Source organism: Phodopus roborovskii, unplaced genomic scaffold, assembly GCF_943737965.1.
Source record: "Phodopus roborovskii unplaced genomic scaffold, PHOROB, whole genome shotgun sequence".
Lineage (NCBI taxonomy): Eukaryota > Metazoa > Chordata > Mammalia > Rodentia > Cricetidae > Phodopus > Phodopus roborovskii.
Window position 1 is genome coordinate 30,470,326 of NW_026126482.1, and position 18,634 is coordinate 30,488,959.

Below are 18,634 nucleotides of genomic sequence, written 5' to 3' on the forward strand. Positions count from 1 at the left end.
AGCTCTGCCCCACTAGCTCACCCAGTATAACAGACAGTAAGGAGCCAGCCAGTTCTGCTCTCACTCCATTTAAGTCCAGCTCGCATGCACTCACACCACCAGAGCCAACTCGACTTTCTTGCCCAGGCAAGGTACAAGACCAGCTCTTCATTTCTCATGTCCCCAAGGTCGGCTCTTCTATTTATTGCAGATGGCAAGGGGTGGGGGAGAGGGCATATTTACCTTACCCTTGTCATCCCATGGCATACCAGGGACATTGTGGGGAGTGGGGAGCTCTGTTTTGTCATTTTCATGATGACTATATCTATGACAATTAGTTGGAAGATTTCCTTAACATTTCTTACGTTAGCTTATGTTACATATCAAGATATTCGAAAAATTAGTGGCCTTAAAGACCAAACTGTTATAGTTGTGAAAGCCCCTCCAGAAACAAGACTTGAAGTGCCTGATTCAATAGAGGTAAGGAGACAACAACTCGGTTCGTCTGCAGAGAACATTCCAGAACACCTGAACTTGAAGAAATACTGACTCATATTTAAAGTCTACACCCTCCCAAACACTGGACAGTTCTTTCCCATGTATTTTGATTAACCCAAAGTTTAAAGAGGTTCAACAGTTACCTGTTTATTAAATGCCCAAAATGTTGGTTTCAATTTAGAAGGTCATTCAGGTCACAGCAGTCTTTGATGCCCTGCCTCTCTTTTCTTTTTCTCAATTTGTTGTCTGGTGGTTGTGATCAATTTGAACCACTTGAGAAATTTTGTGTTGATTACTTTGTGAACGGACAGTCCCCACCATGAATAGAGCTCCTGGGGTTTTAGAAGTAGGTCCCTGACTTAGCACATTTTAAGATTTCTTAAAAATCATTTGTAGCATGTTTACTTTGAGAAAATTAAACGAGACCTTGGGGTAATCAATAGACAAGAATATTGTAAGGAAGTAGAGCCGGCATTTTTCTAATTGCTTTCAGGTGTTCTTTGATAAAAATCAGCCTAGACTGTAATGATAGATATAGGAATATAGCAAGAAGAAAACACCTAGAATAGTAAATTTACAAGGTAAACTTCTTACCTAAAAAATTACAATGTTGTGACTTCGATGAGGAAGTCCTCTACATGTTAGTGTTCAGAGCTAGAGAGATGGCTCAGTGGTGGCAGCACAGGCCACTCTTCCAGAGGACCCAAGTTTGCTCCAGCTGCTGGGGCTGCAATATCCGATTGTAGGCTCTGGCAATCAACCACACACAAGAAACTACACTCAACACAGACACAAAAACATACCTTTAAATAAAAAGGCTAGAGAGGTGGGTCAGTGGTTAAGAACACTTGTTGCTCTGCCAGAGAACCCTGCTTCAATTCCCAACAACCATTTGGCAGCTTATAACCATCTATAATAGCTCATCAGGCACCAGGCATGCACATACATTCATGCAGGCAAAACACCCAAACACATAAAATGATAACTGTTTAAAAATAAAAGTAATAAAATTAAAAATAAATCTTGTGCTTGGTGGTTAAGAGCACTGGCTACTCCTCCAGAGTACCTGGTTAGATTCCCAGCACCTCCATGGCCACTCACAACCATCTGTAATTATTCCTGGAGGACCCAATGCCCTCTTCTGTCTTCCCAGAGCACAGACAAGCATACATGCTGATGCATAGACATACATACAGGCAAAAAAAAATACACTCATACACATAAAAAATAAATGAATACAAGCAACAAATTATTTTAAAATAAGTAAATAAATGTATAAAGTCAATATGCTTTATTCTCTTAGTCACTGAAACTCCTAGCACTTGAGAATACTGTTTATAAGTTGGTTATTAAAGTTTAGCATTAGAATGTTTTACCATGAGGGAGTAGTTTAATGGAAATACATTTTTTTTAAATGCTCAACAGACCTTCAAATAATTTGAAGGAAAATAATATATCTAAAGATACCTAGACACCCCCCCCCAAAAAAAAAGGATTTCTTTGTGGTGGGAATCAACAAACCTTTTTAAAGCTCAACATAATAGTTGTCTTTGAATAGTTTCTTACCTTATTCAAGTAGTAAATTCTACTATTATAAAGAAAAATAAAAAACAGCCAGAAACTCTGTCCCAATAAAACGTTATTTACAAAGATGGTTGATGGCTTAGATTTGGCCCTCAGGCTGTAGTAGTTTGTTGATCCCTTGCTCTAGAAGAATGTCATCACTGGTAAGCAAACTAGGAGTGAGGGAGCAAAATGAACAATGAATAATTGCCCTTCCATTTCAGTTTTAGGAGAGAAATTTTTTGTTTTTCATTTCTAAGTGACCTTGAGTTAACCTCTTACTTGTGTTCCTAGAGCCTACAAATACATTTGGCAAGTACCCAAGGGCCCATTGAGGTTTACTTGTGTCCAGAAGAGACAGAAACACACAGACCCATGAAAACAAACAACCAAGACCACAATGGGAATATCCCTAAGCCCACTTCCAAAGGTAAATATTTCACTATTGTCTTTGAAAAGCAATGTTTAAAAATGAAGGTATCTAGAAGGATCCTTTTTCAGAGCCACTCTGCTAAATCATAACAAAATGCTTGGGTCCACCAGATCACTACCATTATGGGCAGGAATATTGTGCAACCCATCAAACAGGCCAGAATAACCCAGGTTGGGCAGGATTATTTACAGGGTCAGTGCACAAAAGTGGGCCTGGAATTCATGGACAACACTAGCTGTTCCATCATCCACCATGTTAAAGGCCCCAGATGAGAAGGTAACATGCTTGCCCTTTTGGAGTCATAAAGAGTCTCCAGGTCCATGCTGAACTTGCTCTGGGACCTAGATGTTCACCAGCTGGTGCATGGGGTAAGCTGCAGCTGTTACAGCTTTTGTGTTATATGGAGAAGCTTCTGTTATGAGAATAGTTTTTAAGATATTATTACTAGTTTATAGACTAAAATAACAATCTTGGTTAAAATGGTCCTTCATCCCTGATGAAGACCCTTCAGGCTCTTGTAAGCAGAAAACTGTTGCCCTGGAGATTGGACAGTGACTAGAGTGAGGTTATAGACAGCCTTGAGTTATCCACCATGCTTGACCAGACATCTCAAGTGAGGTTTCTGAAATCATTAGGGATAGAAATGAAAAGAGCTTGAAGAGAACAGTCTTTGTCAGCATCTTGCTCTCATCTCCCTCCCCAATGCAATGAGAAGATACGATCCACAAATGGCAGAAAAGTATCTCAAGTCTCTCCCTCCCACGAAAGTTAAGCTCTTGGAAGCTCAAGCTCAGATATAACAATACATAACCCCCGAAAAAAAAGTTACACACAAATAAACTAGGACAAAGCCAGATGATGAGTTCCCTATGCCTGATAGCCTAATGGTGATCTGTGTCCTCGAGTCACCCTATTGAGCTAAGGGGCAGCAACATCCACATTCCTCCAGGAAGGGTAGTTCTTTAAATTTCTCTTAACTATAACACACCCCCCCCCCTTTTTTTTTTTTTTTTTTTTTTCCTCCTGTTTCAGACTTGGCTTCTAACAACTCAGGACATAGCGACTGCTCCGTTTCCACAGCAAACCTCTCTCCTCTGGCCTCCCCAGCCAACCTTTTACAGCAGACTGAGGACCAAATTCCTTCCAACCTTGAAGGACCCTTTGTGAACTTACTGCCTCCCCTGCTCCAAGAGGACTATCTGCTGAGCCTGGGGGAGGAAGAGGGCATCAGCGATCTCTTTGACGCGTATGATTTGGAAAAGCTGCCCCTGGTGGAGGACTTCATGTGTAGTTGATTGGGCTTTGTACAAACTATCCTTATAAACCAATATTTTTCTATCACGGAATCAGAACGTGTACCGCAGTGTTGTCCCTTCCTACCTTCTTCCTCCAAGAGTATCATGAAGTAAACTTCAGAACAAAGCTGACATTTTGATGAATTATTAAATTTTTTTTTTTTTTTTTTTTTTTTTTTTTTTTTTTTTTTTCTTTTTTTTTTTTTCCTAAACGCACAGTTGCAGGCTCCCTTGGGAAACCCTGCCTGGTCCCAGGCTCCAAAATCTTCCTGATGAGTCAGCAAGTGAGAAGATGTGCAATCAGGTGTCTCTCACCTGTCCTTTTCTCCCCTCCTTCCTCTCCTTTCCTTGCGGACTGGCTTGCTGTGCCTAATGGATGGGCTGTTGAATGGGGTCTGGCCACCTGGCCCACTGGAAAACAGCACTCTCCCTTAACAGCATTTCAAGCCGTGCCTTCTCTGCAGAATGCATGTCTTTGTGAGTCTGCTAACATGGAATGGAATTCTGCCACAAATGCAAGCTTGAAGTCATGCAAAGGAATGACACGGATTTCTTCAGCTCTTAGGAATATTTAAATTACTTTCATAATTCAGTGTAAGCTATGGGCCGTGTGTCCCACTAGGAGGTTGTAAAGAGCCTCCACAGCCTTTTGGATGAAGAACTTGTTTGTGAGTACTCATTGCAGATACAGAGACTTGTAGAGTTCTGCTGCTCGAAGCTGTTGTGGATTTTCCTGTCTCCATACCCCACCCACTTCCACTTCCCCCATCCTTCGTGTTTGTGAGTTTCCGGTTGATTACTTGCAACTTAGGAGTTCCTTGTGGGTTGTTTTAGAATTTTTATTTTTCTAGCTGCCATTGAAGCATTCCTGTGGCACCCATCAACCATTTCAATTGAATTGTTTACCTTAAAGTGATTTTTGCAAATTCCTGTTCCTTTAGCAGAGGGAGAGAACCTCTACTGATCAAAGCATCTAAACACGTGTGACCTAAGGTCCACCAGCCTCTGCAAGAACCATCCTCTGTCTTGCTTCCTTTCCCAGGAAGGGAGCTTGGAGCAAGAACAGCTCTAGAGCTCACTGACTCGAGTGGCCCGTAGTGAGGACCTCGGGCCAGATGATCAGCTGTCCCATGGAGCAGCAGGCATGGATCCCTCCATCCTTGGGCTTCCCGGGCCCCTGCGACCGGGGAAAGGGCTCTGATGCCACACTCAGGGAGACCACTTCTCAGGATGGGGTCAGGTGGAGAGGCCCTTGGGAGAATGACATCCCATTGTGTGAGTGGCATTCTATCAGGGACACTTTCTTAAGTTGGAACGAGGAGCTCCCACTATGTCAGGAGATAGACTAGTCTGTCCAGCACCCGTTCACCTCTCCCACTGTGAATAGGTGAACTGGGTTAAGGGAAGGTGGAAGATAGGAAATTCAGTGATAGAATCCAGGGCGACTCCCTCGTTACTCCTCAGGAATGGTGTCCCAAACTGGAGGCTTTGTGTCAGCTATGATCCTTCCAGTTTCTTCCAAGAATAGCGTTCCCACTGACAGGTGGCGATGGCCATCATGTCCTGGTGTTGAATATGGCATAGTACCTCAAATCCATTCCTTGGATGCTAAGGGCTGCGGAAATGAGTTAGTCATGAAAACTAACCTCCAGCTGAACAATTTGAAATACTATGTGCCTGGCCCACCAGGGAGGCACATAGTAGGCACTCAACTCATTCACATTTAATCGAGTTGAAAATATCCCTTGGAAAAACATTTTACTAAACCACAAGAACCCTGGCCAGTTTACTCTAGATAGATTTCCACAATATGCAAAGTGGTGGTGGGGGGGTGGAGACAGAAGACACCGGCACTTTAAACTCTGTGTGTGGGTATGCGTGGTGTATGTTTGGGAAGAAAAATCAAAGGTGCAGACTATCTTCCTCTCTCTTCTTCAGCCTCCAGCCCCGGCCTCCTCCCCTCACACACTCTGGACTTGGTACAGAATAATCCGTGTGGTCCGAGCTGAAGCACTGGGGTGGAGGAGGGAGGGCGAGCTTCGTGTTAAGTGCCTACTGGAAATGCACTGTGGGGTTTTTTCCTGTATGGGAAACCATTTATGCCAAGCTTTCCCCCATGTCCTATATTTATCTCATCTGGTTAGCTGCCTCTGCTTCTGGCTTTGTGTAATTCTCTTTGCCAGCTGCGTAGAGCTGGGTTTCTTTCCCCAAAGTCTAATGACTAAACTCACCTGGCTCTGGGTTGTGTGTTTGGTTGACTTTTCTTGTTGAAACTATTCGTATTGTAATACCGTATTTATTGTTTTAAGAAATGAAAGGAATACTAATAAGTAAGTCTTCAAGAGTTCTTTCATGCATACTAAGACTTTTCCAGTTAATGGACTTAACTGGTATACGTAGATGACATCCATACTATCTTCTGTTTGCATTTTCTTTGCTCATAATATCTGGCACACAAAGTAGGTGAGTACTACAGTATTTTTGTTACTTTAAGTCCTGAGATTGCAGGTTCCCTGGTACCATTAAGTTGCTGCTACTAAAAGCTCACATGCGGAATGGCTGAACGTTACAAGTGTGCAAATGATGACGGCGTGAGCCTCAGAGAATTAAACTGTATAAAGGGCAACACATGAGCTGTCAAACAGTGTTAGGCGTGTGTTTGTGTACATAGCAGTTTTATTTAAGTCGATACAGTCCGCTCACATTGCCATTATTTACCAGTTTTGTACAGAGATAGCAATTCATTTGTAAACACTGCCAGAATATTTTCTAGCTGGTTTGTAATTTTTTAAGACTTGTTGCCTTGGTTTTTGTTTTTTGTTTTTTGTTGTTGCGCCTGTGACTCTTGTTTGCCTTTTTGTCGTACGTGTAGCTGTCTGTAAATAGAATTGCAGTATTTAAAGCTTTAGCTTTCAGGAAAAACGAAGTAAGAATCCAAGTGTGTGCATGACAAGTTGTGTGTATGAGAAGGGATCTGAAGGAAGATGCCTTGTGGAGGAAGTGGGGTGGCAGTTGGCAGGGTGTGGGAACGTCTTTCCTACGGGGTACATGCTTTTGTAAAAAGGAAGTGTTTCTCCCAACATTGGGAGAACACAAACTACTAATCAGTTTAGCTTTGTGTTGTATGCTAGTTAAAAAAAAATAATAATGTAATATAATGTAAAAATAGACAAACAAACAAAAAAAAAAGCTTTTATGATGGATTTTGTAAATAGATTTGTTACAGGGTGACCTGTTCTAGCTGTGATCTTACCACTTCAAATGGATGTAATTTGAATAAATTTTGTATGGTAAAGGGTCAATAAAATGATTTTTTTAAGAGTTCAGATGGATTTTCTTAGTATTATCTTAATCTCTCTCTCTCTCTCTCTCTCGTGTGTGTGTGTGTGTGTGTGTGTGTGTGTGTGTGTGTGTGGTTATTTTTGGGGCAGGATGTCATATACTCTAGGTTGGACTCAAACTTGTTACGTAGTTGAGCGTAACACGATAAATAAAAGACCTATAGACAGACAGATATTGGGGTTGACGCTTCAAGCTGAAGATCAGCAGCTGGCCACTAGCTCTTACCTTTACCTCAGCTCAGATGAAAGAGGGATCCTCAAGCTGCTCCTCAGATTCACTCAGACTGCTATGCTTTCCTCTTGTGGCTAGAGACTAACTCTCAGACTGAATGCCAGCTCTGAGCCCCTGCTTCTGTCTTATATACCTCCCTAATGCTGGGATTAAAGGCATGTGATCCCAGGTGCTGAGATCTCCTCTGTGTGAGCTGTTTCTTTTAGGACTGGATCGATTTCATGTAGTCAGTGTGGCCTGGAAATAACAGAGATCCATCTACCTCTTAATCCTGAGTCCTGTGGCTAAAGGTGTGTGTACCACCACTGCCTGTTCTCTCACTGAGGCTGGCTCCAAGCTTTAGTAAATCATACATAATGTATCACCACAGTTGAGCTCGACCTTGGATTCCAGATCCTTCTGCATCCACCTCCTAAGTGCTGGGATTCTAGGCCTATGGTGTGCCACCGTGTCTGGTTTGCTTTCTGTGCTACTGGAGATTGACCCCAGGGCCTTGTACCTGCTAGGCAAGGACTCTACCAACTGAGCTACATTTACAGCATGCCCCCCACTAAGCCTGCAGTGTGTTTATTCCTTCACTATATATGCCTTAGATATCTATGTTAGCATTTACAGAACAAATCCATGCCCATTAGGGACATATACCATTCCAATAATTAAGCTAATTCATTACTCAGGCAATTTCCTATTTTGAGAAATGGGGGTGGGGTTTATAGTAGCTGTCATATGCTAGGAACTATGTTTTGATGTAGTGAAATACACAACAAAGCTTTTCATTACTGACTTAAATTTGTTGAGTGCATAACCATATCTATCTGGTTCTTGGAAGAAAGAAACCTGTACTCGGTCACTAAGTCTCTTCCTATTTTATCTACTTAAAGCTGCTGGCAGCTGCTAGTCTGTTCTGCTGAAGACTTGCCTTTCTGGATATTTCCTATAATGGAATAAAAATATGTGGTCTCATGTCTGGCTTCTTAGTGTGACTATGCAAGATTCATCTATTTAATAGCATGGCCAACAGCTCATTCCTTTCTATGCCTAAGTAATAGTCTGTTGTATGGATATGCTACAATTTATTTATCCATTGGTTGGCTGTTTGCAGCTGTAGACAATTAGAATTCTAGGCACTATCTTTACTTGTTGCTGGAGGTTTCTCTTTGTTCCACCAGGTTCTGCTGCTGCTTTAGCCCTAAATAAATACACAGACACTATATTAATTATGAAACTGTTGACTGATGGCCAGGGCTTCTTATTGGCTAGCTCTGTCTTAATTATTAACCCATTTCTATTAATCCATGTATTTCCAAGTGGTCTTGGCTTGCCGGAGAATGTCTGGACCTTCTCCTTTGTGGACCACTTAGCGACTGTGTTTGGCAAGCTCTCTCTACCTACGTTTCCCAGAATTCTCCTTGTCTTCTTCCTGCCTCATTGACCAGACAGTGTTTTATTCATCAACCAATAAGAGAAACATATATACAGAAGGACATCCCCCATCATTTACTGTGCTTCAGTGGGTGTCTTGGGTATTTTCAAAGCTTGTATGAGTAGCTCATACTGTGTCTTCCACTTAGAACATAGGTTCTATGAGAAAAGGCATTCTGTCCAGTTCACTGTCATTGCCTCAGTTCCCAGAACAGTGCCTGAGTATACTAAATCCCTACTGAGTACGTGAGGGAAACTTTTTTTTTATACCAAGGTGGCATCGTCAGCTCAGGGTTTTTTTGTCTTGTTTTTGGTGGTGGTGGTGGTAGCGGCGGCGGTGCCTATGCATCTCTGTGTTTCTTGAACTTCACTGTCGTGTGTTCTTATTTGTGCACATTTTTTTGCATTTCATTTTTGTTGTATGTGGAGTCATGTTGAACAAGAGCTTAGGACCTGTCTTTTGTGTCATCTAACAAGACTGCTATCCTTACCCAAGGATCTGTGTGGATCGGTCAGCAGGGAATCAAGTCTACAATCAAGCCAGTTCCTGAAGCAGAAAAAAGCAAAGATATTTTCTTCCAGCAGTCTGCTGCTACAAATGCTGGCAGATTAAAAGAATTTAGACAGATGAATCTGAGCCCAATCACACAGGGTTGAATTACATAGAAACATAGATTAAAGACAAGGATCTGTAAATATTTCAGAACCATGCTTGGTTATTATGTAGGGATGGTTTCTATGGTGAGGAAAAGCTGGAAATTAGCATTAGTAACATTTAGAATGAGCAAATCAGCTAGGAAGGCTAAGTAGGTAAAGACATTTACTGTCAAGCCTGATGACCTGAATTTCTTCCTGTGATCCATGCTGTGGAGGGAGGAAAGTGACTACTAGGAATTGTCCTCTGACCTCCACTCATGCACACACATCATAAATAAATGAATAGAAGTTAGTAAGCAAGACAACTAACAGAAAAAAGTGTATTCACTCATTTGGGTAAGTAGTTTGCTTCAGTCACGCTCTGTATGAACAGGAAGCAATGGTTTTATGCCAGGTACTGTCCTAGGTGCTAGAGTTGACAGGGTGTGGGGGCCATAGTTACTTGGCAGAGAGAGAACTTTTTGCTAAACGAAGCAAATGTGGATCTTTTCACACTTTCCTTTCTAAAGCCATTTGTGGAAGACGTAGAAGAACAGATGGTTAGAGGCAGAAGCAGAAATGAAGGTTGGATACAGCCCCTGTCACTGGGAAGCTCTCCGGAGTGAGGGTGGTTTGGGGCAGTGCCCAGGCTCAGGCCTGTGTATCTGCATGGCGGGGGAGGTGCGTGGAAAAGATTGCCTAGATAGGCACAATTCAAACTACTAACCCGACTGGTCTTTTACAAGGTAGGGTAGCCTCAGCCTGTCTCTGGGAAGAAAATAATGAGATGCAGTTGTGAATCTGTGTGCTTTGAACAGGACATGTCTCCTGCATGCTTAGGTGCTTCGGCACTTGTCCTCTAATTGGTGGCACTCCGCTAGTAGGTTGTGGGACCTTAAAACTGATTTTTTTTAAATGTATCTTTATTATTCTGTGTGTGTATGGTGAGGGCTGTGTAAGTGCACCTCCCTACAGGTGCCCTTGGAAGCCATAGGCGTCAAGCCCCCTGGAGCTGGAATCGCAGGCATTTAGCAATTGTGAGCCACTGGCTTGGATGCTGGGAACTGAACATGGGACCTCCAGAAGCAACACATGCCTCTAAACATCCAGTCGTCACTGCAGCCTGGGTTGTGGAACCAACCTTAAAAGACAGTCTCACTGGACGAAGGGAGTCACGGGTGATGAACCTAGAGAATAGTGCCACATCCTGTCCACTCTTTCTGACTGCAAAAGCAGTATCACCGGTGGCTTAAAAGTTCCCTCTGCCTGGACAGTAGTGGCACGTGCCTTTCATCCCAGTATTCAGGAGGTAGAGACAGGCAGATCTCTGAGGTCAGCCTGGTCTACAGATTGAGTTCAGGACAGGTCCCAAAGCCACACAGAGAAACCCTGTCTAGGGTGGGAGGGATGCTCCATGTGTTGCCCACCATGGTGGACTATACCCTCTTGAACTGTAAACTTTCAATTCACATTTTCTCAGGCATTTGGTCACAGCAATGAGAAAAATGACTGGCATGGCCGTCCATCAAACTTACAAGAATTCCTCTACTGACTGGTTAGAATTAATCAGCCTGAAGTCAGACATGAATAAATAAACGTCTGCAGATTGCTTCTATGATCTACTGAAACTGCTTATGGGTGTCAGCAGAAATTCTGTAATTACGTTGCAGTTTTCTTGAAGGTTAGTCTCTGCCACCAGCAGAGGAATTGAGCTCCTGGACCCCATCATAATTCTTGGGACCAGAGAAGCGGTCAATAAAGCCTCAAGTTCAGAGGAGAAATAGTGTGTTCTTCAACTTTCCCCCATGCAACTCCATGAGTGAGACGATTCAGGCTGAGGAAGGGAGGTGGTAATCCAAGAAGAGAGGAAAAGAAGCAGGTGATCAGACAGACACCTGAGCACAGAGAACGATAAGAAACCATCCATAACCTCAACCCCAGCCAGGAAGTCCAACCCGTGGCCAGGGAATCATCCTGGAGGGTACAGGCAGTCCTGTGATGCTGGCTGGAGTTTCTAGACAGGAAAACATGATGTGCCTGACTTTTCAGTTGCAGGCTAGCATTGGAAAAGGCAGGCATCACAACGCTCCAAGATTGTGCAGTACAACGCCAAGGAGTCATTTCCAGAGGTCACTAAGACTTATTTGGACTGAGCTACTCTGGGGTCCTAGAAATAAAGAACAATCGCAAGTCAGGAAAGCTGAGGACATCCTGCAGCAATGTCTTAAGTGGTGGCCAGACACAGGCCCTTGTAGATAGAAAAATGAGATGCAGACAAACCTCGAAGTTTACACAGTAGGAGGGTCTGGCTATAAATGATGTGATGGGGCAGGCTGCTCACTGAGCTCTGAGCCTAGGTCTGCTGGGTGTCCAGATTCTGCAGCTTCCTCCCATTGGGTGGTTTATTGCTGGATGGAATCTGAAAGCACTAAGCCAGGCAGACAGAGAACCCCACCACGCTCTCAAATCTCCCCCATCAAGTGCAGAACTGTTTTATGCTTCCCACTCTGATACACTGGAAATATGTCCCTTAGACATTTGTGTCGAACACCATGTGCACACACCCGGGGGAGGGGAAGACTGGAGCACATGAGACTCTGCTTGGGGCAACAGTAGCTGCTGCTTGACTGTGGGGCTAGAGATACAGTTCAGTGGGACAGAAGTGGCTGCCACTTGACTGTGCAGTGATAAAATGTTTGTGTAAGGTCTTCTGGTGTATGTCTGACCAGCCAGATCTCACCTCCACAAACACCCGTCCCCCCATTCAGTGGGAAGAAGGAAGAAACACAGTAGTTTCCAACCCCTTCTTCCCCAGACATCACAGATTCCAATGTAAGAGGGCCCCAAAAAGACGTGTCTCCGATATCCATTTTCCTTTTTCCACTGTTATTTTTAATATTTCTCCTATATTATTTTCACACCTTGCCACATCTCTTTCATCTGATTTTGTTTGAATATTTTAGTTTGTTATTAGGTATGTTGTAATGGATTTGTGTTTGTATGTATGCACACACATGTGTAAATGCCGGGGGTGTAGGGCAGGAGAGGGCATCATTTTCCCTGGAGTAGAGTTTCAGGCAGTTGTGAGCCACCCAATATAGGTGTTGGGAACTGAACTTGTGTCTTCTGGAAGAGCAGCAAGTGTTCTTCAGCACTGAGCCATCTCTCCGGCCCTGTTACGAGTTGCTTTTCTCTCTTGCTTTTTCTTTATTAGTGCTTTCTTTAATCATGCCCTTCACTGCTTCCCCCTTCTTCTCTTATCTGCTTTGTGTCTGTACTTCTTTGCCTCTCTTAACTCTATGCTTTTCCTACGCTATTTTCCCCTATCTCTTTGGCGTGATTATTGGTGTGTGGTGGTATTTTTCGTCTTTAGAATCTTTCTCTATCAGATTTGTTCTGATGTCCTGCTGTTGCAGAAGTTTGCTTTCTTTTGAGTGGTGCTGGGAATTGAGCCCTCCAAGAATGATTGCTCATGCGGCTAAAACTAGAAGAGATATCCATCCCCTCAGATGCACAAACCTTGACTTAGAAGCCAGAAAACAAAAACAATGAAAAGGCCAAGCAAGACCCCTCCAAAAGCTGCTCTTGAATCACTGAATCAGGAGAATTGAAATGGTTTGAATGCCAACTAATCAAAAGATCCCTGTCCTAGTTTGCATTTTGTTTCTAAGATAAAACCGATCAAAACCCACTTTTAGAGGAAACGATTTATTTCAGCTTTGATTTGTGGCAGCTGATCTTGTTTGTCGGCTGCATCCAAATCAACCTTAACATAAGCTGCTGAGCACTCCTGTGTGGGGTTTTCTTGTTCAGATTGTCTGAAGCAGGAAGATCCATTCTAATGTAGGTGGCATCTTCTGGGGGCAGCACAGACAAAAAGCTTTTTTGCTTTTTGTCTGCTTACACTCACTCTTGATGACAAATTCATCTAGCTGAAACATTCCTTCACCAATGTTATAATCAACTTCTTCCAGCTGATAATGTGGACTGAAGGCCAGCAGCGCTCCAGGAATCCTCTAGGTCCTCGACACTAGATTGGGATTGCTGAGATATCCAGCCTCATGGACTGAGCAACTACTGGAGACATCCACTGTTGGATAACCCAGACCATGTCCTGTAAGCCAGTCAGTTCAGTTCTGTTAGCTCTGATCCTTTAGTGAACCCTGACTCATTCAAGGTTACAGTTCTGCATCAACAGAAACCAGGTGATGGTTTGAAAGAAAATGGCCCCCAAAGGCCATAGGGAGTGGCAGTACTAGGAGGTGTGGCCTTGTTGGAGGAAGTGGCCACTGGGGGCAGGCCTTGAGGTCTCAGCTGCTCAAGCTGCCCCCACTGTGGCAGTCTCTCTTCTGGCTGCCCGCTGATCCCGATGTAGCACTCTCAGCTACTGCTCCAGCACCATGCCAGGCTGCATGCAGTCATTCTTCCCACTGTGATAAGAGTGCACTACTAAGCCTCTGAAGCTGTAAGCCAGCCCCAATTAAATGTTTTCTTTTATTAAATTTGTCTTCACAGCAATAAACCCAAACTAAGTCACCAGGGCAGGAGTTCAAGGCAGGAACCTAGAGGTGGGAACTGAAGCAAAAATTTATGAGGGAGCACTGTTTACTGGCTTTCTTCTTCTGGCTTGCTATGCTACTTTTCTTCTAAGATTGATAGCTTTTAAAAAACGATGTGCATTAGTGCTTTTACCTGCATGCCTATGGCCATAGAGGTCAGAAAATGGCACTGGATCCACTGGAACTGGAGTTATGGATGGTTGTTAGCTACCATGTGGATGCTGGGACTCAAATCCACATCCTCTGGAAAAGTAGCCACTACTGTTAACCACTGAACCATCTCTCCTGCTCCCTTAGCTACATTTTTATACAATCCAGGCCCACCCTCTTAGCAATTAAGAAAATGTCTTAGGGCTAGAGAGATGGCTCAGCAATTAAGAACACTGGCTGCTCTTCTAGAGGACACAGGTTCAATTCCCAGCACCCACATTACAGTTCACAGCTGTCTATAACTCCAGTTCCAGAGGATCTGACACCCTCACACAGACATACATTCAGGCAAAACCAATGCCCTGGGCCTGGGTTGCATGAGAAAGTCTACTGAGCAAGCCATGGAGAGAAAGCCAGTAAGCAGCATTTCTCTATGATCTCTGCTTCATTTCCTGCTCTAAAGTTCTGGTCATTTTTTAGTTTTTGCCTTGGTTCCCTCAATGATAGACTGTGACTGGCACATGTAAACTGAATAAACCCTTTTCTCCCCAAGTTGTTTTTGGTGTGGTTTATCATAGCAATAGGGAAAAAAAAAAAAACAGCATACATTGAACCAATGAGAAAAAAAACCTCTCCATTTTATGTACCAAGACAGAGCCAACGAAAGAATACAGAGAGTAACCAGTGGGAAAAAGCAAAGTTACTTAACAAAAGCAAAGCTATTAGAATAACACATCTCAAAAGTAATTCTAGATGCCAGGAGAGCTTGGAGAACTAATGAGCATTGTCTTATGGGTTTTTTGTTTGTTTGTTTGTTTGTTTTGATTTTTTATTGCAGTGAAACAACACCAAGACCACAGCAATTCTCATTAAAAAAAAATTAATTGTGGTGGCTCACTTACAGTTTCAGAGGTTCAGCCCATTATCATCAGGAACGGGAGCATGGTGGCATGCAGGCAGACTTGGTGCTGGTAGCTGAGAGTCTTACATTTTGCAGACAACCAGAAGTAGACTGACAGTCACATGGAGGGAAGCTTGAGCAAAAGAGACCTCAAAGTCCACCCCCACAGTGACACACCTTCTCCAACAAGACCACTTCTCCTAGTAGTGCCTTGTGTGCCATTTTCTTTCAAACAGCCTTAAACATCAAGTCCTGAAACAAAATAATTATCAATCAAGATTATTCAATAACATTTTTTATTTTGAAGGAAAGGAAAAACAAATGCTAGAGGATGCAACTTTCATACAATATATATGAAATATAAATTGATCCCGCCAATATGGAAATCAAAATGGAGTGTCCTCAAAAAAAAAAAAAAAAACCCAAATAAAAATAGGGTCACAAGAGATGACTCAGTGGTTAAGAACTTATTCATGCACAGGACCCCAGTTTGTTTCCTAGCATCCACATGGCAGCAAATAACCACCTGCAGCCCCAGTTCCAGAGGGTCAATGCCATCTTTTGGCTACCATGGGTAACGTATATGTATAGGGCACAGATATAGATTCAGGCAGAATACCCATACACATAAAATAAAAATAAATAAATTCTATCTTTTATAAAACTAAAATGCAAAGCCTGGAGAGATGACTCAGCAGTTAAGATCATGGGCTGCTTTTTCAGAGGCCCTGGTTTCAATAGACAGCACCCTCAAGGCACTGACCACCATTTCACAGGATCTGATACTCTCATCTGGCCTCTGCAAGCACCAGGTGCACACATGGTGAACAGACAGGCACATATGTAGGCAAAATGCTCATTGCACAAAATAAAATATATTTTTGGAAACTAAAAATATTATCATATGATCCATCTATAAATATAGGTGGAGTTTGCATTGGAACTGTAATCAGCTCTATTCTGCCATCTACTCCCCAAATAACTATTCAGAGATTTATTATTAATTATAAATGCTTGGCTGGTAGCTCAGGATTATTATTTACTAGCTCTTACAACTTAAATTAACCCATTTCTATTAATCTATGTGCTGCCCGGAGGCTTGTGGCTTTTACCACTCTTGCATGTCCTATCTCCTTTCCATCCTCTGACTCTGCCCTTCTTCTTTCCAGAATTCTCTCTGCTCTGGAAATCAGAATATAATATGTATATACTATATACATGATACATGACACTCATGTGTCATGGTCAAGATATGGTATCATCTTAGATGCCCATTAAACAATCAATGGATAAACACAATGTAGTATACATATATAATGGAATATTGTCATACAGCCATAAAAAAGTGAAATAATGCCATTTTTAGGAAACAGTGTAACTGGAAATCATGTTAAGTAAAACAAGCTAGAGGCAGAAAGACAAATACCATTACATTTACTCTTACGGGGAAAATGTAGATTTTTATTTTTTTGAAAGATACAAATCTCCAATCAATGGGGATTATTTGGGAAGAGGAAGAGAACCACCAGAGTAATGAAGGGGTGTGTTTAATCTAAATGCATTCTATTCATGTACGAAAATGTCGAAATGAGAGTTCCTGAGATGACTCAGTAGGTGAAGGCACTTGCTGCCAAGCCTGATTATATGAATTCAAGCTGCTGAACCCACAAGACAGGAGAGAGCTGAATTCTGAAATCTATTCTCTGTCCTCTGTTCTGTGAACATCATGACATTCATGCACATGCACAGACACCAACACACAAATAAATATAAATAAATAAGTTGTAATAAACAAGAAATGTCACAATGAAACCCATCCTCTATAATTAAAATACATTGGTTTTGATAGAGAAATTGAGAAGCAATTTTCCCATTAGGAGGCTGAAGTATTTCACAGCATTCAGAGACCAGGTCCTGTGCTCTTAAATCTAGAACTTGAAGAATGAAAATGAGAAGAATTTATTAAAGTATTTGCAAAATTCTATAATATTGGATATTTTGAGAATGCTCTTAGGATGTGTAAAGAACACTAATTGCTGATGATGGAGGATCAGGGAAATACAATAGGAAACAGCAGGAACAAAACAGACCTGTGTTATAAAGGTCAGTTGTCCACCCTTAGAAATAGCACTGGAAAGCCCAGCATTGCTCCTGCTAGGATGTTTTGGGACTTGGGTGCATCCTACATCACAGAATTAAGTTAGTTCCTAGCTGAAGGGTAGAAATGTGTTTTCTTCTCTGTATCAACTACAATGGCTAGCTCTCCTCAGACAACCACAAAGCACAGGAATTTAAATTTGGGTATTAAAATAAGCAGATACCAGGTCTACAGAGGGGGTTCAGCAAGTAAGAACACTAGCTGCTTTCAGAGGATCTAAGCTAGGTTCCCAACACATCAGTCAGCTTACAACTGCTTGTAACTCCAACTCCAGAGGCATCAATCGATACTTCTGGCCCCTGCAGGCACCTGCAAACACATACACATACCCACACATAGATACACACATACACACAAATGTTAAAATAATAAAGCTTCAAAGAAAAACAGTTTTGAAAAGACACGCTAATGAAACAAAATTATAGTCTAGTTTTTTAACACTGAGAAAAACAAATCAAGTGAAAATGATCACAGGCCCAGGGGTGGCAGCTTTGATCCCAGCACTGGGGAGGCAGACCCAGGCAGATCTCTGAGTTCTGAGGACAGCCTGGTCTACAGAGAGGGTTCCAGGACAGTGAGGCCTATACAGAGAAACTCAGTCTCAAAAAACTAACAACAGAAAGGTGGGGAGGAAGGGGGGAGGGAGGGAGGGGGAAAAAGGAAGGAGGAGGAAAATGATCACAGAATCATAGTGCATAAGTTAAAGGCAACTCCACATCCACCAAGGAACTCATCCCATCATGCTCCTTGCCCAACACCCCACCAAATGCTGAGTATCAAACCTTATGTATGTGAGCTCCATCCTCAATCAATTTTTCTTTTTTCTTTTTATTTGTTTTCCTTATTTTATATATCGATCCCAGTTCCCTCTCCCTCCCTTCCTCCCTTCTTTTCTCCCTCCCTCCCATGCCCCCCACCACCCTCCCATCCCATTCCCCTCCCCACACACACTCCACAGGGAGGGTGATGCCTTCCAGGAGGGATCAACAAAATCTGTCAAGCCATTTGGAGTAGGGACTAGGCCCTTCCTCCTACCTCTAGGCTGATGGAGTATCCCTCCATGGGGAATGTGCTCCCAAAGTCCTTTTGTGCACCAGGGATACATCCTGGTTCCACTGTCAGAGGTTCCTTAGACTGCCCAGGCCTTCTAACTGAGACTCATGTTCAGGGAGTCTGAGTCGGTCCAATGCTAGTTTCCAGCTATCAGTCTGGGGGGGGGGGGTTCCATTAGCTCCCCCTTGTTCAGGTCAGCTGCCCTTCCCTGATGAGACTGATGACTAACTTATCCATCATTATGGAGCCCTCATCTAGTACCTGATGGAAACAGAAGCAGACACCCACAGCTAAACACCTAGCCAAACTAGAGTCCTCATGCAGAGAGGGAGGACAAGACCAGGCTACAAAAACTCAATCCACTTTTTCATCAAGAAAAATGTTCTCAGCCGGCAAGTCCAACAGTTTCTGCTG

At 42.8% G+C, this 18,634-nt stretch overlaps 1 protein-coding gene across 3 annotated transcripts in view; it reads left to right on the forward strand.

The window, feature by feature from the left end:
• Positions 1–7,094, forward strand: part of E2f3 (E2F transcription factor 3) — a 78,404-nt gene extending 71,310 nt beyond the window's left edge. For all 3 annotated transcript variants that reach the window (XM_051194501.1, XM_051194500.1, XM_051194502.1), the window contains exons 5-7: positions 345–459; positions 2,335–2,470; positions 3,506–7,094. In XM_051194501.1, the coding sequence (XP_051050458.1) occupies positions 345–459; positions 2,335–2,470; positions 3,506–3,768 (514 nt within the window). In that variant the 3' untranslated portion in view covers positions 3,769–7,094. The remainder of the gene's footprint in view (positions 1–344; positions 460–2,334; positions 2,471–3,505) is intronic.
• Positions 7,095–18,634: the final 11,540 nt, after the last annotated feature.